The sequence below is a fragment of the Mustela erminea genome, chromosome 10 (genome assembly GCF_009829155.1).
Source record: "Mustela erminea isolate mMusErm1 chromosome 10, mMusErm1.Pri, whole genome shotgun sequence".
Lineage (NCBI taxonomy): Eukaryota > Metazoa > Chordata > Mammalia > Carnivora > Mustelidae > Mustela > Mustela erminea.
In genome coordinates this window covers 62,225,591-62,250,898 of record NC_045623.1, presented here as the reverse complement: position 1 = coordinate 62,250,898, position 25,308 = coordinate 62,225,591, and the positions used below count along the sequence as shown (strand labels likewise).

At 50.5% G+C, this 25,308-nt stretch overlaps 1 protein-coding gene across 1 annotated transcript in view; it reads left to right on the top strand.

Annotated features, from left to right (window-relative positions):
• LOC116567092 overlaps positions 1–25,308 on the top strand; it is a 95,053-nt gene that overhangs the window by 35,996 nt on the left and 33,749 nt on the right. The window contains exons 6-7 of the mRNA XM_032301953.1: positions 9,729–9,816; positions 15,511–15,618. Coding sequence (XP_032157844.1) covers positions 9,729–9,816; positions 15,511–15,618 — 196 coding nt within the window. The remainder of the gene's footprint in view (positions 1–9,728; positions 9,817–15,510; positions 15,619–25,308) is intronic.

Genomic DNA, 25,308 nt, shown 5'->3' with positions numbered 1-25,308 from the left:
CAAAGACAAACATCGTATGACTCTGCTGATAGGAAAATGAGTTTCACATTCGTAGACACAAAGTAGCGATGGTGGTTGCCAGGGGCCGGAGGGCTGGAAGAATGGGGACTTGGTGTTTAATGTATGGAGTTTCAGTTTGGAAGAGTGAAAAAGCTGTGGGCGTGGATGGTGGAGCTGGCTGTCCTACAGTGGCAACCTACTTGAACTGTGTACCTACGAATGTTAAGATGGTAAGCTGGGTGTTATAGGCTTCACCACAAGAAAATTAAAAAAAAAAAAAAGATAAAGTTAAGACAGAAGTTAGGATAGAGGTTACCAAGCGCTGGGACGAGAGGGGAAGGATGAATCCATTTTTAATAGCTACAGAGTTTGCTGTGGAGAGGAAAATGGGCATAGATAGCGGTCATGGTCACACCACACTGCGAATAGTTAAAATGATGCATAATATATTGTGAATATCTCCCCCCCAACACACACACACAGACGAGGCATTGAGCCCCTGTGCCACAATAACTTTTCTACCCCCAGAGTCTCCAGCAGGGCCTGGCACAGAGTGGGCGCTCAGAAGTGTTTGTCAATTCGTAAAAGCTTCTGTTGCGAGTGCCACGGATGTGTGGGACCCCCCAGGACACAGAGGGTCGGCGTTACCGACACTGCAATGACACACTGACAGAGCTGCTATTCATTCCTGGGCATTTTAGATACACATCCTAAGAACTAGCAATTACAAAGTACTTATTCTATGCTAGATACTGTTCCACAAGGTTCCCTGCCTTACAACAATACCTCTGAGCTTGTTAGGATTATAATCACTATTTTGTGCCTGAGAAAGCAGAGATACAGGGCAGTGAAATTGCTTGCCAGTGGTCACACAGTCAAACCCGAGTGGAAACACGGACCTGCCCCCAGGGAAGTCTGGTTTGCTGGAGGATCCTGGTCTGGGCTTCTGCAGGGTGCTGTGCTGTCCCTGACTTGTCTGCATTCTCCCCAGCGTTCCCCAGGAGGGCAGACAGCGCACCTTCCAGAGGAGGAGGGAAGTAAGGAGCGGGCTTTGGCCGGGAACCAGCCCAGGCCTGGTTCAAGACCTGGCCTGGGTTTTGTTGATTATGTGACCCTGGACCAGCGACCGCACCTCTAATCCTCTGGACTCTCACCTGTGCCATCGCCGTAGCAACAGTATCCATCTCACAAGGTTTTTGTGGGGATTAAATAAATTAGTAAGTACACACCTCTTAGTGAGGGTGGTGTTAAGGCGTGGGAAGCACCCACGAGGTGGGAAGCAGGATCGCACTCCCCGACTTCCTGGAATGATCTTGGGCAACTTTGCTTCCTCTCTGCGCCCTGCTGATCTCAGTTATGAAACCGAACTGCTAAAACCAACCCCACAGGTTTGTGGTGAGGATTAAGCCAACACCATGTTTTGTATTTATATCTATTTATAACTCTAGCTCATTCTGCAAAAGTATTCAAGGCAGCTAACGACAATACAGGATTATTTTTAACTTGAAAATGCAGAATTTGGGGCAAAGAGAAAGGGATGGCAAGGGGGGGAAAAGAGGACATGAGGTGATTTTTTTAAAGGGCCCAGCGGCCCTGGCACGGATGAGGCACTCGATGTGTATCTAGCATTATCTTCGGGTGGTAACGTCTGGTCTTGGTGAGTCTGGGGACTCGAGACGCAGGAAGTGACAGCCTTGACTTGGCATGAGAGGTGAGAGGGACTTCACTCGGCTCAGGGAAAGGAAAGTAGAGAGGGGCTTTGTGGGTTGGGCTCCTCCCTCTCCATTCAGAGAAGCTCAGACTTTGCTTTACACACTGGCCTTCTTCGTAAGATTTCACTTAAAGTGTTCTACGACTTATAGAGAGAGAAGACAAAGGGAAACTATTAAAAAAGGAAAGAAAGGGAAGAAAGGAAAGGAAGGAAGGAAGGGGAAGGGAGTGAGGAAGAAAAGGGAAGAAGGAACAAATGGAGAAAAGCACTGGTAAGTTTCTTTCGATTTAAAGAGACATACGGAGGCTCAGAGGAAGGCAGCGAATGCAATTGGCTTCTATCTTTTTGTAGGACTTTTCATACGGAGAAACCCACCCAACACAAAACAAATCCTTTATTAATGGATCTCCAGGCAGCAAACATTTCTGCGGCCCCTCCTATGCTCACACCATCATGCTAGGAACAGGGCTGTGAAAAGACACATTCGTGCCCCAGGAGTTCACAGTCTAGAAGCAGGGTCAGAGGTCCAGAGACCAGAATGAAAGGTGCCACCACAGGCTTAGCCTGTCCATGGGAGAGTCGGCCCCAGTGGAGGGCCCAGGACAACTTCACAGAGGAGCGTGTGCTGAGCTCAGTCTCCAGAAAGGAGTCGGGTTTTGTCAGGGAGCCTGTGTGAGGAGAAGTTCACCCTGTTTTCCTGATCTCAGCACGCCCTGCATTTTCTGTCACTACTTGTTATTACCTGTTTAACTGTCTTCGTTGCCAGGCTCTCGGTAATCTGTGGGCAGGAACCCTGTCCATTCCCCATGCTGCATCCAATACCCCCAGCACAGGAGAAGGAAAGAATGAGGGAAGGAGGAAGGAAGAATCCAGCGGTGGGAAGCAATAGGGTTCCAAGAATTTGGGGTTGTTCTGGATGGTTCTAGGCTTCCACAGATGACTTGAGTCCAATCAGACATTGACAGGATTTTATTTGGTGATGATGATGTCCTGATTTTGGATTCAGAGAATAGGGAACTCTTCATGGTAGAGTTATGGTAGCAGATCTAATGTTGGAGGAATCTGGAATCTCGGGTTTGAATGAACTTCAGGGCCCTTCGGTAACCCCAGGCTCCACTCATCCAACAGATCACGGACCATGTACAATGAACAGGAAAAGTGGTCCCTGTGCCCCAGAGACCTGTCCGTCCTGGCATCGTAGTTAGCGGCCTTCACTGTCCTGTGGGGCGAGCTATGGAATACATCTTCTGGCCTTACTAGACCACAGCTGTCCATAGTTTTGAGTGTTCACTTTGTAGGATGAGTTTAACTTACTATTAATTTCATGGACTCTAAAATGTGATAGATCACGGGGCACACTCCGATTTTAGAGATGCCTGAATCAGTATCTTAGAATGTAAGAGCACTGGTACAGGGATCCTTAATTTTTTATAATAAGTTACATGATACTGTATGTACTTTTGAGAACCCGAAGCTCAGAAGGCTACCCACTTTGTCCTCAAACCCCCGACTCACACTTAGCAGAGCCATGTGGTTTCAAGGGCTCCTTCTCTCCCCCACTCCCTCCCACCTTTCTGTTGCCACCCAGAGCATCAAGAGGTCCGTTCCATCATCTTTCAAGGCCTTTCTAAGATTTCGGTCAATTTTGCTACCGTCGGCAAAGCTCTGCCCCCTTCTCCTGGCCGCCGAGCCTGGAAATATTTGGCAGAGTTATCTTGCTGCCTCCTCCTTACATTCTCTGAGCGGGCAGACCAGTCTCCCCCCATCATCTCATAAATCGCCTAATGAGCCCAGAGCTCCTATGTGGCCCACGTCCTCTAGTCTGTCGCTTGAGTAGAGCGCTCCTATTTTCCTCATAGACTCGGGCACCCCTCCAAGAACTGGGGTGTGATGGGTGCCTCTTCCTTGCTCCTCCCCCTCTTCTTCTTCTTCTTCTCTCTCTCGCTCTCTTTTTTTTTTCCCCCTGTTGTTTTTGTATTAACAAAAGATGAGCCTGCTCACACCCCCGGCAAAATTCTCTGCCGTCACCCATGTACCTCTGATGCGCATGTGGCAAACCAGGGCAAGGCAGACTAGTCAGTGGGAGAAACCCTGGTTTCAGATGGCCCGGGGCCTGGTCTCCTGCTCGTGCTAGAACTTTAGAAGGAAGATGGGCCCATGCCGATCAGACCCAAACTAGCAAGATAATGGATACAAGGAACAGGTGGGGTCTGGCTTGTTCCTAAATATAGTCGTTGATTTCCACAGATCCGCCGGTAGGTAGATGGAAGAGCTGGTAGGGGTTTTGGAGTCCGCAAGGGTGGTCCCTCATGGAGCAGAGGAAGATGGGATGCCCAGAGTCATGAAGGGGCAGGACTGAGGTCACACCGCAGTCATGGCAAGAACTGTTACTTACACAGATTGAGTTTAAGACATATCCCATTGCTGGAGGCAAGTGCAGATGCCAGGAAGGGTGACTGGCCTGGGTGACTTATGGTGGGTGCAGATCGCCCTCCTGGACCCGAATCCACAGCCTCTGCTGGAGCTTCTCACCTTCCTTCCCCAGAAGCCGCCCCAGCTGTCTGCTTTGGGCTTCCGGTCAGAGGTTTGCATCAGGTTCTCCCTGTTCCTGCTCCCCTCTGACCTTGTGCTCTAGACATTTAGACTGCACTGGAGCCTCATGAAGGAGACCTTGCCTTATATCTGTGCCGGAGCCCTGGCTCCTGCCTTGTCCTTCGGCCAGTTTCCCAGAAGGCCAAGTGTGGTCCCTGCTTCCTTCATCCCTGCTGGCAGGCTGTTTTTCCTACAGCTGGAAATACCCCTGGCAGCTTGGCCCAACTCTCTGGAGTGGCATTGACCCCTCCAGGCCTGAATTCCACATCGACATGACAAGCAGGGTATCTGGGGGTCACTGGGTCTGCCCCAGCCCAGGGTCTGCCTCTCTCTGATGGTCAGACCCTGATCCTGGCAGACAAGGTGGTTTTTCAAGCTTGCCGTCTGTTTGACTTTAGCTTTTGGAAAACTGTCTTCCCTCTTTCATGCAACCAGTGCTTATGGGATGACTGACTCCCAAAGGCAGTGGTTCTCAGCCTTGAGTGTGGTTTAGAATCAGCCCAGGAGCTTGGTAAATGGGCCCATACCCTTAGCGATTCTGGTCCCATGGCTCTGGGGCTTGGCCCTTGGGAGCTGCATTTTTGATGAGACCGCTTGGTGATTCTGAGACAGATGCTAAGAGAAAACATGTTGGAGAAATCTTGTTCTTCTCAAAGAAGGGTGGAGGTTCATGAAGATAATAGGAATCCCACATATGCACGTTGGATGGCACAATGTACAAGGCAATGTTAGTTCAGCTTCACCACCCTTGGATTAAAACAAAACCCAAAGGAAACCAAATGTATCTCTGAACTAGTACAGAAAACAAAGACTCTGGAGTCAGAGAGTTATGGTCCCCTGGACAAGTCACCTAAACTTTCTAACACTGTGTTTGCTTGTCTGCTTACTGGGGATCTTAATCCTACCTTAGAGCATTGAGTGACATATTGTAAGTGACATGACCATTTTAACACCCGGAAAGTGTTTGGAGAACCAAGGAAGAAACAAAGGTAAGATTTGCCAAGAAGTGGGCACGGGACCTCCTATGCACTGTATCTTCGGCTTCTCAAGGCAGCCTGCAAAGGAGGGGTACTGATTCCTCCACTTGGGAGTCCCCAGAGTGGCTTGTCCATGGCTCGTCACTAAGCTAGCCACGAGGGTGGAATTCAGATTCAGGTCACTCTCACTTTAGAGACAGAACTGTGGCCTGCTACAGTGCTGTGCTGCTCAGAGACACAGCAGAGAGTCCTTTAAACAGCTCTTTTGGGATTCGCTCTCTAGCCCCTAACATCGCACTGTAGAGAGATCACAGGTCTGGGAATGAGGATGGTGGCTATTCTGGCTCCCGTGGTGATGCTTGTCTGACCCGGGGTCAGCTTCTCCACTCTCTGGACTGTGTTAGATCTGGACTATGCAGTAGGCTATTGGGGATACCCACTGTGTTACCCTAACAGAAGTATCTGATGAGTTGGGGGGCAGAGGAGCAATGTGACCCTCCCCATTCCCCACTGGGGGCCCTACCTCTTCTCCCCTTCCACTCTGGGGGTCAGCACATATTTCCCAGGAGGTGGGGATGCGTAGGAACCCCTGTGCCTCTCAGAAGAGGGTAACATCCGCTTCCAGAGTCGGTGGGCACTGCCAAGGACAGGGTGACCATTGATGGGTGATGGTCTCCCTTTGCAATGCCAGTGTCTGCCACGATGGGGGTGGGGGAGACACTGAAACACAACAATCGCCCAAAAACCACAACACAGGCTTGCCACGTAAATCATTTACCCCGGCTTCTATAGAGAGAAGATTTACTCTTCCTGCTGGGAACATCAGAAACTACCAGACCGCCAGGAACTCAACGAGGTCATTGAAGGGGAAACCTCCAGGCAGACCTCTTCCTGGCAGCACAGGGCAGAGGGTAAGAGCGTGGGCTCAGGAGTGAGATGCTCTTGGGTTCCAGTCCACACTCTGGCATCCGCTGGTTGGGTGAACTTGGGCAAGTCATTTGACTGTGGAGGATCATTTTTTAAATGTGGATCCTAATTTTTTAAATGTGGATAACAATAATACCTGCCTTGTATGTTTGGATGAGTGAACACATGAAGACTGAGGTTTGCCCCACAGCAAGTGTGCAGTGAACACCTGTTCTTGCCCAAGCCTCAGCTAACCACACCGAGGGGGTTAGGCTGTTTCCTCCTTCATCTGTTCCAGTTCTCCAAACTTTTATTAGCAGCTGTTAACTGCTGGGTTGAGTTTTAGGCATTGGGTATACAAAGATACAGAAAACATAATTCTTGCCTCAAGGTTTGTGGTCTAAAATTCCTAAAATCGTTGTTGACCCGACCACCCAGATATGAGTGCCAGTAGTGATGGTGCCAGTAGTAATAATAATAACAAACAGTATGCCGTTTTCTGAACAAGTCTCACTGCAGGCTCACTGTTGGACACTGTATATGCATTGTTTCTAATACTCAGTGCAATCCTTTGGGAAACTGAGGAGGAAGACTGAGGCAGGAAGAGCCGGGGGTGGGGGTGTTTACTAAGTAACTTGTCCAAGGTCCTGCAGCTCCAGATGGTAGAGCTGGGATTCCTGTCCAGGTGCTACAGCTTCTGAAGAAGACCTCTCCTCCCCCAGGCTGCCTCCAGTGCCCTCACTCCCCAGTCTTCCCCCATGGCTTTCCAGAAAGCTTTCCAGAAAGGCTGGCATTTTCACAGGACCTCGTTCAATCCATCCCACCACCACCTCGGGAGGTAGGAGCCTTTATGACTGGACCCATTTTCCAAGAGAGGGAACCAAGAGCCGGTGAAACAATTTTCCACTGTCTCTCAGCTAGTGAGTTACAAAGACACTGCATGTCTTAAGATCAAAGAAAAGGCAGCTCCTAGGCTGCTGCTTGGTGAGAAGCCTTTTGCAGAGGCGAAAAATATGTGCAAACAAAACCAACAGCTTTCTTTATGTTCCCCAAAGTTGCTAAAAATGCCTGCGGGTTTGCACACAAGCAGACGCTGTGTTCACAATGCGGTGTGGCTTCTGTCGTTGGCTCTGGCAAGAAGAGACCTGGCAGGTATTTCTCACGTCTTTGTTAAACACAGGCAGCAGACAAGGGAAGGAGTTCCAAGGTAGTCCCGGGGTGTGGATTTCTGCCAAGACTCCTTTCATTTGTTAAGTTGGGAGGGGGGAGACAGCTCACAGATAAGTCCATGATCCTGCGATCCTGTGGGGGAACTGTGGTATGGTGGAAAATGCATTCCTTGTAGTCAGACAGTCCTATGTCCTGATCCAGATTCTTTTGCCTGTGGGCTGCGTGACCTTGGCCATGTTGCTTAGCGTCTTTGAGCTAACCCCTACCCCCCCGCTCTGCCCATCTGTAAATCAGGTAGTCCCTTCTGCAGGAGTGCAAGCTCCATGAAGGCAGCGGTGTTTGTCTGTTCCACTTCTGTCTTCGGTGTCTAAGACAGTACCTGGCAGAGTGAGTTCTCCTACTTAGTTGAATGAATGAATGAATGAATGAATGAGTTGCTCTCTTGGACGATGGTTGTCAGATTGAAAGAAGATCCTGGATATGAAATTGCTTTATAAACTGCAAATTACTATACGAACGTGGGGACTCGTTACTATACAGAAGGTGGTCTGGGTTCTATCGAATACTTGTATTCAGTCAGTCAGCGATTGCACAGCGAGCTTCTCCTCGGGCCTGGCATTGGGGTTCACTAAGAAATGTGAGACTGGTTTCCTTCCTCTGAGTGCTCACAGTCCAGGAGGAAGATATACAATGAAATCAAGCACTAAAATGCAGTACAGGTGAGCATAGGGTGCTGTGGGAGCAGAGAGGAGACAGCGACCCATCCCACACTGGAAAGGGGTAGGTCAGGGAACTTTCTGGAAAAGGCGTTCTGGGACAGTCCCAATTTCAAATCCGCTGTCAGAGTTTTCCCAGCAAACTTAGGCCTTTGGGCCACTGGGTGTCTTTATGACACACTGTCACGTCTCATATTGTCGTTTTCATTATAGTCACTCCCTGACATACAATTTCTCTTGTTCCACTTGACTCATTATACTGTTGGGCAAAAACCCAACTCTGGTCAAAGGTGACTCTCACCTACTCACCTGTGCATTAACCAGTGCCTGAGAAAAACATCCAAACATTCTCATTACTGCCTGACAAGCTCTAGTTCTCCTCTCCAGGCACTCTCGTGCTCTCAGCTGTTTCAAACTTTCTCCTCTATCCTGTGAACTCTGCACCTCCTTCCCCATCATCACTTTCAGCTGAAGAGCTTGCTTCCCGCCTCCTTCTCCTTTTGAGAAGCCCACAGAAGAGGAGTTCCTGGTGCTCCCAGCCATGTCCATCATGGTGCAGCCCCGGGTGGGGTGGTCTCCACCCATGGGCAGAAGCCAAGAGAGACTTCTGGAGACATAGGACTCTCCTCACCCAGGGAACAGCCTCCACCCCGTCTGGAGGAGTGTGAGAGAGTCTTCCTGTTGACTCACTGGGCACCTGGCAGGGTAAGCTTGGGGGTGGAAAGGTTACTGAGAGGCGGAGAGAGCCTGGTGGGCTAGGGTGTCAGCATCGGCCTCATGGAGGTGGGTGAGGAACCTAGGTGGACACAGAAAGACAGCAGGGCCTGGGATTGTAAGCAGGCAGCCCCCAGGTGGGAGAAGAGCGGGCGCCATGTCTTCCAAAGTCGGAGCCCGCACACATGGCCTGACTTAGAAGGGAGTCACTGAGAAGCACATTGGGAAGGATGCCGGTTTCTGAAGAACGTGACCGATGCTGCCCAGCGTGACCTCTGCTATGTCAGAATTCTTCATATTTCCTTGTCCATTCTTCTGAGAAATCCTCATGAGAGGCCATAGCGAGGGTCTCCCATGGGCACCAGGGGCGTTGTATGCAAGCAGAAGGGGCAGCTCCTTCCCTCACAATGAGCAGAAGAAAACAAAGCCAGGAGAACATCCGTTCACTTATTAAACACTGACTGCCCACTGACTCTGTGTGCCTGGCAGTGAACAAAACTGTCTTAACCCCCCACTGGCATGGAGCGCACAGTCCAGTGGACCGCCCAGGAAGCAAATGAGGGGAGCACCCCATGCATCAGGAGGGCATAGAGCCAGAGAGAAAACTAGGGCAGAGCAGGGCGGAGAGTGTGGTGGGATAAGGGGTTCACACAGTGAAGTGGGAGCCAAGGAAGGCCTCACTGAGAAGGTGGCCTGGAGCAAGGGTGTGAAGGGGGAGCCGGTGAGCCCGTGCACAACCCCCAAGAGGGGAGCGTGCCAGGCCCAGATGGGTCTCCGAAGCAGCAAAGAGCAGAGCGGAGGGCATGGAATGGGAGAGCAGCAGGGAAACGGGGGGCTGCATGGCGCCCGGGAGAGACATAGGTCCTACACGACCTTAGGGGCTATTACGCTGACTCTGGCTTTTATTCTGTGAGTGATATGACATGACTTCCGTTTTAACAGGAGTTCTCAGGGGACTGTGTTGGAAACATCGAAGGAGGCTGAGGATGGCAGCAGAAGGATCATCAGTGATGATTCGGTGACAATCCAGGTGAGGTGGTAGCATCAGACTGGGTTGGCAGGGGTGCTAAGACATGGTCAGACTCTGACCACCGTCTGTGGGGGAGAACCAGCAATCTCTGCTGACAGACAGGAAAGCAGTGTGAATGGGAGAGAGGATTTCAGAATGACTGCGGGGATTTGGGACGTAAGCAAATGGAAAGATGGAACTGTCATTAACGGAGATGAAAAGATGGCAGGAGAAGCAATTTGGGGGCGTTTGCTTCAGTAGGAACTTCATGTTTGATGCGAGATGCCACATCCCTGTGGAGGTGTGGAGTGGGAGAGGCTGGGCTGGAGACAGACCCTGGGGAGCCCCCAGTGTACAGTGTACAGACAGCATTTGAGCCCAGGAGGCTGCAGGAGATCACAGAGGAGAAGAGGGCCAAGCACTGAGCCCCAGGCCTCCTGTGTAGTGTTTGGGGATGTAGGAAGGCAGAGAAGAACCAGCAAAGGAGACTGGGGAGAAGCCACCGAGTTGGTCTTAAAAGGCAAGCTTAGAGAGAGAGCCTCACAGAGAAGGAAGTGGTGTGTGTTGCACCACTTGCCTGGCTCATGAAGATCCAGACGGGGCTCAGCCTTCGGACCAATGGCGAGGGCTCACTGCTGACTTTGGCAAGAGCCCCTTTGGAGGAGGGCTGGGGTGCAAGCCTGACCAGAGGGACTCCCAGAGCAGGAGGGAGGCAAGGATCTGGAGGTAGGGCTTGTCTTCAGCTCTTTTGAGGAGCTTTGCTATGAAGAGGAGCAAAGATGCAAGGTGGAGGCTGGGGGAGGATGTGGGCTCAAGAGAAAGAGTGTGTGTGGGGGGGGTGGAGAAAGAGAGAGGGAGTTTGTTTTCATGCCCATGAGAATCATTAAGCCTAGAGGCAAAAAGTGGTGATGCAGACCAAAAGGGAACACATCGCTAGAGCAATGGCTTTGAGGAGATGAGAAGGGATGAGATTTGCTGCCCAGGGAGGAGCAGGTGTTTGCCATGTGCACAGACCTCATCCATCCTCACAAAGGAGAGGTCAAAGTAGAAAGGCAAAAGAGGCAGGGCAGTGTCTGCTTAGCACCTAACACAGAGGAATAGAGACCCACACTGGCATGGCACGCATGTGTCCTGGGCGCTGCTCTGAGCTGTTTACGTGTATTCACTTCAAACTCTCATTACACCCCCAGGAGGTAAATACTGTTGTTGTGCCCATTTTATCTGAAGAGTACGGAGGCAAAGCGATGTTAGGAACGCTGGTCTAAGTCGCGCAAGTAGTAAGTGGCATGGCTGACGACCGCCACTTGCTGTGGAGCAAGGGACGATGGGGGAGCGGGCAGGCGAAGAGAGGCTGTGTGGTTTTGGTGAGCCGGGAGCTGGCCCGTAGCCATTGGTTTCTCCCACAGAGGTGCCTGTTCCTTTATGAAGCACTGTTCAGTCATTATCTGGTGAGACAGGGTAGGCAGCAGGCGGGGGCTGTTCAAGTTCCCAGGTTCGCCTTGGTGTAGTCTGGAAGGACAGATTCCTCCCAGTGCCATACAGCTTCCACTGACTCCTGCAGGGAAGTATTGAGACGTTTACTTTTCTTTCTCTTAGAGACACCCTTGGGGTTCTGAGCACCTGTGGTGCCACCAACCTCAGGATTCCTGGTGAAGGGAAAGGAGAGAGAAAGAAAATGGAGGTGGCAATAGACCTGGTTCTGATGGCAACTGGCTGAGAGACTGTTGCCAGGTCGCCTTCATCCTCTGGGCCTCAGCTATAAAAGGCAGGAGAGGCTAGGATAATATCTTGCTTTATGGACTCATATGTTTCCTCAGCATATAAGTTGTGGGTGCTAGACAAGGACAGGGCACTAGGAATATGGCAGTGAGCAGAAAGGACCCATCCTGACTTTATGGAGATTGTCCCCTTCGGTGGGGGGAGGGGACTGACAATCATGCGATTATAAACCATAATACAAGCCTGGAAGGAACATTCTAGGGTGCTGCAAGAGTGCCTTTTCCTAAGCTCTTTTGTAATTTTGGGAAATCTGACTTAAAAAAGGCCTGACCCATAAAACGGAAACTGTCTTTGGTCATAGTTCTTTCATACATTTATTTATTCCTTCAACAAATTGTAGTGAGCATCTATGTTTTGTAGCAGTAGCTTTGTATTTTGCATTCCCAAGAAAGTAGAAACTAAGGTGAACAGAAAGATATAGCCCAAAATGGGACTGGAAACCAGTTATATATTCCACAACATTGAAGAGAAATTGGACACACGCTGCTGTGTGGCAGGTACTAGGGACACAAGTGTGGAAGGGCAGAAAAGCACTAGGAATATTCTGAGGTTCCACAGGAGTCACACATTGGGGGATGGGGAGTGAGGTGGACTAGGGTGAGACCCCTGGGGTTTTGAATTTGGCCTTCACTACACAGGAGCTTAAGACCTAGGGGAATTTTGGAAGATTCTGTAACCTTAGTTTTCTCATCTGTATGTGAAAATCACATTTCTGAATATTATTCTACACTGTGCTAAGATTGTGCATGCATTATTTTTTTGGCCCATGCAACAGCCCTGTGAGGTGGGCTCCTTCCTATCTTTATTTAACTGATGGGGAAACTGAAGCCCAGAAAGGAATAGTGTCCTAGACATCACAGTATTGGAAGAGGCTCTCTTTCTTCTCATAGAACTTAGGATAGGTGCCTGACAGAAAACTTGGGACCATCTAGTAGCATGGTCTCCAAACGTTTCTGATTGCTCCTCTCTCTGTAAGTAATATTAGACATGTCCTCACTCATCATATTTATTTAGAAACATAGCTGTGTTCTACCAGCAATATAAATAGCAAACACTGGTGAAGACCAAATTCTTGGATCTTGGATAAAATGAAATATACATAGATTAAAGATTAAAACACATATGAATCAAATTGCTACTTGCCCCTCATTGAGTTTTTGAGCCCTTGGAGACCACTCATTTGAACTGTGTTATATGGGGAGGGCAGTGGTGGCCAAGGCCATGAATCTTGTCCACGTTGCTCAGGTTGGAGCAGATCAGTGGGGAGATTTTTGCCGCCAGGCAACACTGGACAATGTTTGGAGACTTTGTTGGTTGTCACAACTGGTGTGTGTATAGGAGGAAGGAGGTGATTTCTGGCATCTGGTGGGTAGAGATCAGGGATGGTGTTAAATACCCTACAATGCCCAGAACAGTTGCTCAAATGTCAGCAGTGCTGAGGGTGGGAAATCTGGTGGAGCCCCTGAAACTTGGATTGAAATGAGGTGAGTGAGTTGTCTCTGCAGCCAGATGACCTGAGCGTGCACCTGGGCTCTCCCATCAGCTGGCAATTGTGGGCACATTACTTAACCTCTGACCTCTACTGTTTCAGCTGAAAAGGGGGTTGATCATACCACTGTGGAGAGACTGTGGCAGAAACAAGGTCTTACTCTTGTGAAAGGCCAAGGGCTAATTCTCCTCTTGTCCTCCCACGTCCTCCTCCTCAGCCATCTCAGCTTTGCTGTCAGACTGACTGATTGCCAAGGACATCAAGGAAGGGTAGGCTGAAAGCCGCCAAGAGGGTTGGGAGCCCCAGAAGCACTCCAGATGCACAATATCCTGTCTAGTAGGGTTGAAAACTTCCAGCATTGGCGTGGCGGTCACTTCAAAAGCTGCAGCAGCATCCAGGGTTGGGTGTGAGCTTGGTGTGCTCATGGAAGGGATAAATCCTGTCTGTCTACAGCAGGGGTCTGCAGCCTCCCTGCCTCTCTCAGCCCCACTACCTGTCTGCAAGTTGCTGTTCCACTGCTTGGGAACCTTTCCTTTCCTTCCTTCCAGACTGTGAACAAACTTCAGACACCATAATGCAGAAACCATAGTCCTGACCATCTGACCGATAGACATGTAACCAGATTGTTATAATCATATCCCAGTACAGACAGGCACCAGGAGGGAGCTCAGTGGTATCTGAGAACATAGGGAGGGTATGGGGAGAGGGATCTTGGAGGGGGTTCCTGGAGCTGCAGGACCCCCTCTCCCTACTCCATCTCTAACCAGGTGAGATGCCTCCACTGCCAGACTATCCATAGACTAGAGGTGTTCTGTGGTCAAGGACTTCTATTTTGTTCCTGGATGTAGCCTCAGAGTCTAGAATGGTGCCTGACACATCGTGGGCACTCAGTACATATTTGTGGAGTGAGTAGTGTTTTAAAAGATGACTATAAATTTACCAGGTGGGTCTGGGAGGGATAGGAAAGGCATTCTAAGCCCAGGGGATAGAATGAAAAAAGAGAGACTAATGATGAGAATTTTGAAGGACAGAGCAGGAAACACTGAAGGTCCTTAGTCAGTGGGGCCCATGAGATGACACCAAGGCTGTGTGGAGAGGCTCTGTATGTGCATAGCAAGGCGTTCAAAGTTATCTCCAGGTTAAGAATTTGGGGCAAAGTGGACAATGAGAAGTACAGTGTCTGGAGAGAGCACGACAGCATTCACTCAACATTTATTGAGGACAGAGAAAGTACTAGACACTGTGCTGGGCTCTCTTCTCAAATAGGTTATTGAGCTAGCCCAGAGGAGAGGCAGAGGGGCCAGAGATAGGGGCAGGAGACTAAGGACACAGACACACACATCACAGAGCACTTCCATGTGTCCTGACGGAGTGAGCCATGAGGGAGAAGGACGGGTCAAAGAGGACTCTGTGGTTTTAAATCACAGGAACTGCCTGAGTGCTGGAGTCCTGGGAAGCTAGAAAGGAAGAGCGTGAGTAGACCGGATGCTGGGTGACCTTGGGCCTGCACTTCTGCAAGCTTCAGTTTTTATTGCTATTATTAACATCATGGTGATTACATCCCAGGCAGGTACTGGCGGCTCTGCACACCCATTTCATTGATTCCCGGAACAGTTCTGCAAAGGAGAAGTTATTTTACCAATGGGGAAATTAAGGCACAGAAGTTTCAGTGATTTGCCTAAGGTCATAAAACTAGTAAGAGGCTGGGAAAAGTGGCAATAATACTGATCCCGGGACAACTGACCCCAAGCCCAACTTTCTCCTTCCACACAGCACACAGCTCAGGGGCTGGCCTCCCAACCACCTGCCTTAATCCCGACATGGCCAGACTGCCTTTTGGCAACCGTCCAGGGTCCTTGGGCCTGAGCAGGCACCATAGAGCAGAAGCCCATCACAAATGGAAACCCCCAATGTTGGTTGGACTAGTTTATTCCCCGTGGATTATTTCTTAGTTGAGCCTTAAAAGAAAGAAGGTAAAGTCAACCTTTGTGTTTTGGTTAGGAAGCTCCTTCTTGTAAGGGTGGAATCTTACCCTAAATGGGCTGTACCAACCTCTAAAACAAGGGTGATATTAGTACATCCCAGTATCATGAGGAAGATTAAGTAAGTATTGTGTGCAGAACACTGGTGTCATGCCTCGTACCCAGTAAGTGCTTAATAAATAAATGTACAAGGCAGGGGAGTGGGGTGGGGGATGGAGTATGTGGCTCCCTGGAGGTGATCGGCCTGCATATGGACCCCAGCTACATCTCAAATTCTGCCACCCAGATGATGAGCTAAGAGATTTGGGGCAGGTCCTAAGCTCTTAGTGCCTTGGATTCTGTATCTGTAAAAGGGGTATAATACCAGAATCTACTCAGGAGGACAGCTGTAGGGACTAAACACGTAGAGGCTAAAGACATGCAGAGCACTTAGAAGGCTCTCTCTTACCTCCTTCCCCACTACAGTGTTGGATCCGGATCAAGCAGAATCCCAAAAGAATCCTGCCTCATGTTCTTGGAAACCAGCACCTGCGTGGAGAGCGGTTGCCAAACAGAGGCTTGGATAAAGAGGAGGTGAATAGCTTGAGAGGGGGCTTGGATTCATTCTCTTTTCCAGCATTTCCCTGGGCATTGAATTTGTATCATGTCTGGCACTTAGTGCTCGGATGCTTCTGTTGAGTAAGAGATCACCATCCCCAAGGAACCCAAGGTGAAAAACGGGCGAGAGAGGAAGTGGAGAACAGTTGTGGAGGCCAGAGGTCATTCCACGGGGGCCTGGAGGAGGGCGTTTAATCCAGCCCGGAGGGGTGGGTGGGCTTGTGTTTCCCACCCGCCTCGCCTCCCCCACTCCCAAGCCTGGTCTATTAGGTAACAGGTGGGAGAGAGTCCTGAATTCTAGCTGGGAAAAGAGCATTTGCAAAGATAACTGAATGTTAGCACATTCCCTTGCCCAGTTATTTGCATTCAGTAAGAGGAAGCTGTGGGTTTTATTACCAAAATGACTGATGATGAAAATGATGAAGATAATGATGTCCTTGGAAGGCCTCAGCATGTGGAGGTGGGGGAGGGGAGAGCCATGGGAGAGGAAGCAGAGAATGGGGTGGGCAGAATCTGGGTCAAAAGGGCCCCAGTGAGCCAGACCCGGGAGCTTGGATTTCATCCTAGAGGCAGCAGGGAACCCAGGGAAGATTTCAAGCAGGAGAGGCAGATGATGGGATCTGTTTTAACAAGATGGTTCTGGAGGCTGGGTCAGGGTTGGGCTAGAGAAAGAAAAGCCTGGGGGACACATCAGGAAGCTAACTGGCAACACTGGAGCTGACCTTGGCAGAGGGGAGGCCCTGGTTTACCTGGGGCCTGACCTGAGCTATGCCACATCCAGGTCTCGGGGCTACGGAATGAGAAATGCACATGGTGGCATTGGCCAAAGTGTCTATGCGTCGGAAAGGGAATGGTGTCCACTGACTTCTCAGCTGTGTCCAGGGATGAAGGCCGGCAACCTCTCTCTTTCCCAAGAAAGTCTCTCTTTCCCAAGGCCCTGAGGAAGCCAGAGGGCCAGGATCCTCGGCCTGGGTGTGGTGGGCAGAAGACCCGCCCCTCCAAACACATCTACATTCAAATCCCTAGAACTTGTGAATACGTTAGTGGGCCTGATAAAAGGGACTTTGCGGATATGATTAAGATAAAGGTCTTGAGATGGGGAAATTATCTTAGAGTTTCCAGGGTCTCATAAAGTGGGGGTGGCACAAGGGTCAGAGTCAATAGGAGAAGATGTAAGAACAGAAGCAGAAATCAGACCATAGTACCTTGTTGGCCCTGATGACAGAGAAAGGAACCTTGAGCTGGGCTGGTAGGCACCTCTAGAGAGTAGAAAATGCAAAGAAAGGGACTCGCCCCTTGAGCCTCCAGAGGGCACCAGCCCTGTGACCATTTGGCTGCAGCCCAGTGAGACTGATGGGGATTTCTGACCTCCAGAACTCTAACAGGCGGAAGCTGTGTTCTTCGAAGCCACTGAGCTCTGGGTAATTTGTTACCACATTTGAGCTCATACAAGAATCCAGAAGAGGATGGTCTCCTTCTCCTCTTAGGTCCCTCCCAGGGCTAGGACTGGGTGGAGGGAGGTCACTGAGGAAAGCTCCAAACCAGGTTTGTTGACATAGTCTGGAGCAGGGGGTGAATCGGTGAGTGAAGGCCAGCGTGAATGCACAGCTGGACTGTAAGCAACAGCCGGTGTGGACAGAAGGCTTGCTCCGAGCCGGCCTCTGGGCCAAGAGCTCTTGTGTGTGATCTCATTTCATTCTCTCAATAATCAGGAGGCAGTTGAGGGACAGAGAGTTTCAGTAACTTGCCCAAGGTCACACAGCAGGCAGTAAGAGGCAGAGAGCTGAGACCTGCACCAGTGTGATTCCAGAGCCCATGCTCCTTACCTTGCCCTGGCTCCTCGGAGGGACAAGTGGGTGGAGGGTGTACATTGTCCGGGTGTCTCTTAAGTGGGAAACTGTGTTGCCAGCAACCCAAACGTCTGCTTCCCCAAGGTATGTCACATGTTCCCCTTTCAGGATGGTGAGAAAAGAAGGGGAATTTATCTGGCCTGTAGTTTTCTAAGCAGTGCCTGTGTGTGTGTGTGTGTGTGTGTGTGTGTGTGCGCGTGTGTGTGTGTGTGTGTGTAAAATCCCTTGGCTGGAGCTTTCCATACAAGGGAAATGACCCAAGATGAGACACCAAGAAACCAGGTGTGTTTTGGCAGGGCTTGACCCTCACTAGTTCTGTAGCCTTGATTTCTTCCTAAGTGATCAGAGTGGGAGAGGATGTTTTCTAGATGGGGGAGTTGAGTCCAAGAGTCATTGCTTGTCTTGTCCAGAATGGCTTCTGTTTGGGGTGGTTTTTTTCCACCCACAGGACGCCTCTTCATTGGAGACTTGAGAGCTGACCAAAGAGAGCCAGTGCTTTTGTGTGATCACATTCCGCGATGGTGTCTGGGGCACCTCTCCCGGTCTGCCTCATTCAGAGATTGTGGTAAGAACTCCCAGTTTAGCCACTTACCTGGCTGAGTGACCCCGGCAAGCTCCGCAACCTCTCCGTGTCTCAGTTTCCTCATGTGGAAAATGGGGATCACTTACACAAAGAGTGCTTACAACAAAGTTTGGCCAAAAAAAAAAAAAATTGGCACAGAGTGGGTAGGTATCTGGGCAGAATCTGAAGTCACCAGATTATGGAAAGGTTAGGTTGCTCCTCCAGAGACTAACAGAGAGACCAGATGGCAGCCTGAGAAGACTGGATCGGGACCCCCACGCTCATCCTGGTGACCTTGGCAAAGTCACACAGCTTTATCTTTAAAGAGGCCTGAAGGGTTGCTGGAGGGTCAGTGAGGAGGCAGTGCCGGGTCACCTGCCTGTCATTGGTTGTCAGCAGGATGCAGCTGTTATTATTGAAGGTGGTGGTGGCAGTGTTTGGTCTTGGTTCTGTCGCTGCCTCCCAGGGGCTTTCAGAGACAATACTGTGCTCTCGGAAGTGGTTTGGTACAATGGCGAGCCAGGGGGTGGTGCTCATCAATCTCGGTATAGTCTGGTTCTGGCATCACCTGACTAGCTGGGGACCCTGAGCAAGTCCACGACCCCGCCTGGGCCCCTCTGTTCCTGTGGGAACAAGGAGACTTCTGGCTCTGACTGCGCATCTAGGATGTCTGGCCCCTGGAAGCACCTGGTTCATTTTCCTGCTGAACCGCAGAGAGACAGTAATGATAATACCCAACAGTTCCAGAACAGGGAGCACTCAGTTGGCGCAGACTGGATGCTGGACCCTTTCTGGTTGTCTTCCCTCTCCTCAGTCCGTCTCCCCACATGCTACACAGGAATTCAGAATCCTAAAAAGAGTTTGGTCACATCTGGTTCCACCTGTCCCTCCAAGTGGCTGGGTGGAGGGACCGCAAGGCTGCCTGTGTGCGGGAGGGGCTAAAGGAATCTCTGCCTCCTGGGAGCAAAGGGCTGTATCCTCTTTTGGCTCCACGATGTCCTCCATAGTGACCATGGCCACCAGATGCAGGGTCAGAGAATATTCCACTTGGTGACCTCACCAGGCCCCTGTCCCAGGAATGACTAGCTGGTTTCACCATGGAGGAGGCAGGAGAGCATGGTTGTTTCTTGCTTTGCTCAGTGCAACACACACACACTCTGGCCTGCTGACTCCATTGACTGCACCACATCCCTCCCCTCTCCTTCCTGGCTGGTCCCACTTTCTGCCTCTCCCCCAACCCCAGTCCGCTGGTCCCACACAGCCCCTGTGCTTCGGTCCCCTCAACCCTTCGTACGTGTCTCTCACCCCTGCCTCACCTCTCTAAGTCCCTTCTTCAAGGTCCTGTTCAAAATTTCCCTCTTTCCTCCTCTCTTCCACAAACACTTTCTGGACAGCTTCTGTCTACCGATCTACGTCCAGGGCAAACCTTTCCCAACCACTCCCCTTAGACTGCCAGAAAGGACAGCATGGCTATGAAGGGTTGACACTTACTGATGCTTACCACGTGCCATTTGCCACTGCAAAGCATTTTACATGCATTACTTCATTTATTTCTCTTAGGGGCAAGTACTGTGATTACCCCATTTTGCAGATGGGGAAACTAAGGCTTAGAAACATTAGGCAACTCACCCAAGCTCACAGAGCCAGGAAATGGCTGTGGAGTCATACTCAAACTCCAGTCTTTCTGAGCCTATAGCTTGTGTTCTTTGCCACCCAGTTTGGCCTCCTGTCTTCCAGCCCAGACGCCCCTCACGGGCCAGCCCTGTCCCTTTCAGGTCTCCTCTCTCATGGCCCTTCCTGTCATTCACTGCAAGTGACTCACCATGCATGCTCCTTCCTCTGAGCCTTTGCATATGCTACTCCTTCTACCTGGAACACCTTTCCCTTTTCTTTTGTGCCACCAAGAGCCTGCCCATGCGTGGATCTCAGCTCAGCAGCCCTTGCTCTGCGAGTTCCTCCTTGAGGCCCTGCCTGCTCTAGCCTCAGACTGGTGGAGAGATTCCCCCTCCTCTTTGCTCCTGCAGCACTGGCTGTGCTTCTCCTTATGTGGGCTGCAATGTGTTCTACGCTCTGGATGGTTGAGTCTGTGCCAGCATCTAACCACCTTTGCCACACATTTACCAGGTACCCATTACATGCCAGGCACTGGGCTGGGCACTTGGAAATGGGGGTAAGCCAGACAACTGTGTCCCTGCCTTGGCAGGGCTTGCAGCCTAGTAGGGTCAACACCCAGAGCCATTATGGAGGGCTGAGTTCCACTTGGGGGCGGAACAAGGGGCAAGCAATAGTAAATGGAGATAGGTTTAATCAAGCCATGAAGGAGGAAGACAATTTTCCAGGTAAAGAGAACAGCCTGTGCAAAGGGCCAGGGGCAAGAGAAAGCAGAATGCTTAGGGTGTCAGAGATTGTCATAATTGGAAAATACAGGATCTAGGGCCAATATTCTAGGATCACTCTGGAGAGGCAAACTCCAACCCTTTGACCACAGAGGTTTGCATGAATCCTGCCTGCCTCTCCCACTCATCTGTGGGTTCCAGCTTGCTTTGAGGACAGTCTGGCATGGTAGTTAACAGCCTGGCTTGCAGCCAGCGAACTTGGGCTTGACCCTAACCTCAGCAACCTGCTTACCTCTTCTAGGTCTTCCTCTCATTCTTTGAGTGGGAATAATAATAGCCACCTCCTTCCAGGGTTTGGAAGAGGACTGGATCACTTAATAGAGCCAGACTGGTCTCTGGCACATAAGTAGAGCTTAATTGTGTGATTGTAGCAGTGATAACAATTGATAACACGTTATATAGCACGCAGTCCTTATCACTTACTCTTATCATTATTCTATGATTGGATCTGCGTCATCTTTGCCTCTCTTATGGGTGGCACCTCAGGCTCCTGTTGCCTGCCAAGGTCTTGTCTTGGGGAGGAGCAGGGAGGATGGGTGAGGTCCAGGATTATAGGACAACCCCTTCTGCCACTGTGTGCAGGGGCCAAGGTATGAGATGTCTGGCCATGTGGACTCATCTGGCAAGTATTCTGGACACAGAATCTGGATGCTGTGTGGACACTCCAGCCTAGCTGGGAGTGCTGCCTGTCAGCCAGACTCCCTCTTCCCCATACGTAGCATTATTTCTTTCTTGGGGAAGAGCTGACCCTCTTGGGGTTGACTGTTCTCATTCTCCCTGTAGGATGCTGGGATGCCTGCTGTGTTGGTAATTCTTTCTTTGTGGTCATTCTCATCCAATTAATTTTCTGCCCTCTCTGCCAGCTTATGCCCCTGGAGGGCTAACTCCTAAGAACTATATCACCCAGGTTCCCTTAGGTTCTAAATTCTAGCTGGATTTAGAGGGCCCAAGGGTAGAGCACGGTGTGGGAGCAGACAGAGGGGAGGGGGTCCACTCCTCTCCCCCCACTCCTTTCTTCCACAGTTCTGGCATTGGCTCTGGCTGGTGTGGCCACTAGAGTACATTCCTTCTTTCCCTCAACCCCCCGAGGGGTCTGGGCTGCCTGCTGCCCTAGCCTGGGCTGTCTCCACCGATCTTGCTGGTTTCTTCGCCCTGCCCTCACCTCCAAACGGTGTTGCCCTTAGATTATTTGCAGCTCAGCCCTTCTGGGTGCACTTGGCTTGTGTTATGATTCTAATCAATACTGTTATGGAGGCTCTCCAGAGTTCTTCAAAGAGACTCTGCCCTAGCCAAGAGCAGGGCACCAATCTGCTCCTCTCCTCACCTTCTCATAACCTTGGTTATCTTTCAGAGGGCAGGTGGAGGTCCCGTCTGGGCATCTGTTCTGAAGGGACTGGAGCTTTCTAGCTTCCAGAGGCCCTGCTGGTCTGCCTGGGGGGCTGTAGAGGAAGACAGGTTCCCATCGTGAGGAGCCTCAAGGGCTGGGGGAAGATTTGGTGTTTTACTGTAAGAACAGTAAGTCCCAATAGATTTTGTGGGAGGGAGGGGCATAATCTGATTCGTAATTGTGGAGGATTTTTCTTCTGAGAGGTTCTGGAGGGTTGAGTGTAGACCCAGGGAAGATACTTGGGAACCTCCTATGTGACCTTAGAGCACTGCCGCCATCAGAGACCTTGGCCTCCTCCAACATGAAGCCTCAGGGGATCACCCTTTCCTATTGTGTGCATAAAACTATCAGAGTCGGCCTCCCGTGACCTCTTCTTTTTGGGGTGAGTTCCTCTGCCTCAGGGTGTGTTTATTCCCCCTGAGTCCTCAGCCCAGCAGGGGCCTGGCTGTCCCTGAACTCCTTGTTGCTCTCTAGTTCAAATGCAAATGCCTTTGAAGGCACATCCTCTGATAACATTATCAACTGCTAGCAGAGGTCTAAGATCAGATCAGCCTGCAGCATCTTGTGGAGCAAGGAGAAAAAGCAAATGTCACCAAACATCTGCTCCATGCCCAGTGACTTTCCAAGCTGTGCCAGCCCTGGGAGTCAGCGGGACTGTCCCCATTTTACACTGTGGAACAGGAGGCTCAGAGAAGTCTTCTCACTTGGATTAGTCACCCAGCTGTGAGTGACAGCAGGATGCAAACAGCCCTTCTCTCTGTGTACTTAAAAGAGGTGAATGGAGAAACGTGCTATCAGATAAACTGGTCCAATCCTGCTAAGAAAGTGAACCAGGAAAGGTATGTGTGTGTGTGTTTGTGCGTGCGTGTGTGCGTGCATGTGTGTGTGTGTGTTTTTAAAAATTTTTTTTAAAGATTTTATTTATTTATAGAGAGAGAGATAGTGACAGAGATAGGGAGAGAGAGCTCAAGCCTGGAGAGAGGGAGAAGCAGGCTTCTGCCGAGCAGGGAGCCCAATGCGGGGCTCCATCCCAGGACCCCGGGATCATGACCTGAGCCAAAGGCAGATGCTTAACTGATGGAGCAACCCAAGTACCTCTATTTTAATAATTTTTTAAAAATTATTTATTTGTCACAGAGAGAAAGAAAGGGGTACATGAGTGAGCAAGCGCAGGGGTAGGGGGCAGAGGCAGTGGAAGAAACAGGCTCCCTGCTGATCAGGGAGCCCAGTGTGGAGCTCAATCCCGTATCTGGGATTGGGACCCTGACCTGAGCCGAAGGCAGATGCTTAATTGAATAAGCCACCCAGGCACCCCCAGGAAAGGTATATTTGAAGAATAAGGAAAACCATAAAAATTCAGCAATCATGATATCGAGCTTTACACACTTTGTAGACAGCAGCGATCACCCACTGGCACAGCAGGCGAGGGTCCTCACCGAGTCTCAGTTTCTTCTTATTAGCGGCAGGACTTTGCACGACCCCTCCCCCAGCTGTTACCAGGTTCAGCATCCTTCCTCCCAGGAGCCTCCTGGACCTTCCATGTCCTGGACAGGTGCTCCTTCCATGTGTTGATGTAGTTCGTTGTAACTGCCTGCACACACACACACACACACACACACACAAATATGTGTCTGTGTATATATAGAAAGCCCCGGGAATTCTGGAGGCACCTCAGGGAAGGCCTGGGAGCTTGCTTCCCAGGAGAAGGTTACCATGTGGGAATGGCCCTGAGGAGGAAGGGCCCATGGGTAAAAGCTCCAGAGAGACCATTTTCAGACTCTCTTCAGAGTCAGCCTAAGGAAGAACTTTCTAGTGGTGAGAATCTCTCCAGGGGGCAGCAGGCTGCCTGGAGAACCTGCAGGCCGGGGATGGGAGGCAGCTGCAGGAAGACCTCACCTTGGGTGGAGTGGAGAGTGGGGGGGATGGATGCATCCTGATGGGCTCTTTCACTTCGGGGATGGGAAGCCCTGCTATCATGAACTACTACTGTGGAGTAGTTCCCTACAAAGTGCTTGGCCCATCCCCTACATGCACTCATTTAGGCTTTGTATCAGCTCTGCAAGGTAGGTGTCAACCAGTTGAAGGCTGAGGAACCATGGGTCAAAGAAGTTATAAGTAACTTGCCTGGAAGGAAGCAGCCAAGCCAGGATTTGAACATAAGCTGTGTCTGACCCCAGAGCTCTATCTAATAAGATACCTGTCCCTACTTCCCCCAGGATTTAGGCTCTTCAAGCCCTGCCCATGTCACTTTATTTCATTTTTGCATGCCTCAGTTTCCCAGTGTCCTTCCCTTTTTGATTGTTGAAAGTTGGCCAGGAGGCCAGGCTGTCAAATTATAGTCTGGTCTGGAAGAGTGGAGGCTTGGCCTGGGTCACGGCCACTTTCCAGACCAGACTCTTCTGTCCCTTCGGGCCCTCTGTTTGTCTCCTTCTAGAAGGAAGCCATTGTTGACCAGCTTCTTACCTCTGGATGTATTTATGGATCCACATGGCCTGGGAGGGGGGAGCAGGTGACATGAAGCAAGACAGCCACAGCTGAGAGGTATCAGAAAGGCCTGTGGCTTTAGTTTCAGGTCTGAGGAAAGGAAAGGAAAAACAAAACAAAAACATAAACCCAAACCCAGTAGGCTGCTTGCCAGCCATCCGAAACATGGTTCAGGCCAAAGCTGATGTCGGCCAAGAGGGAAATTACAGGCCTGAAATGAGAGACAAGTCTGCAGAAACCTCCTAGGGTTGTGTTTGGCGTATGTTTGTTTGCCCGCATGTGTGTTTGTGTGGATCTGTTTTTTGAAACGTGTGTCTCTTTTTTACTTATGTATTTAGCCCTGAAATGCTTTTAAAAAGCAAAAAACAAAGAAACAGTGTAGGAACCGTACTTTAAACTCCTTTCCTGCTGGATGATATTTGGGGTAATTCCATTTAATTTAGCTAACGCCAGCTGGTATTTACTGACACATGCCAGGCACTGCGCAAGTCACTGGGGATCTAAGGATTCAGAGGGGCTGCCCTGTCCTGAAGGAGCTCAGTGTCTGTCCTAAGAAAAGAGACGTAGGTGCAAAGGAGGATCCCAGGGTCCCCCCAGGGGCAGGATCATTTCCGCTGGGTGTAGCTGGGACCTAAAGGAGGGGAGGTCTCAATTCTTGGCAGAGAGGGGGCCAACAAAGGTCCTCCCAGGCAGACAGGAGAGGGCCTTTGAATGTAAAGGGAAGAGAGCTCATGGGGTCGGGGGGTGGGGGGGGGGGTTGGAGGAAATCTCATCTGAAGTCAGAGACCTGTGACTTGCCCCAGGTCACCCAGCTGGGAAGCAGCAGCCTGAGGATTTGAACGCAGATCCCTCTGGTTGCTTCCCACCTCAGCCAAAACTCCTGAACACAAAAGCCCTATGATTTGGAAGGAAGACGTATCTAGTGTCTTTCAGCCCTTCCCATCCCTAAGGACCAGCTGAGTTGAGTCTTACATCCCCAGTAAGGCT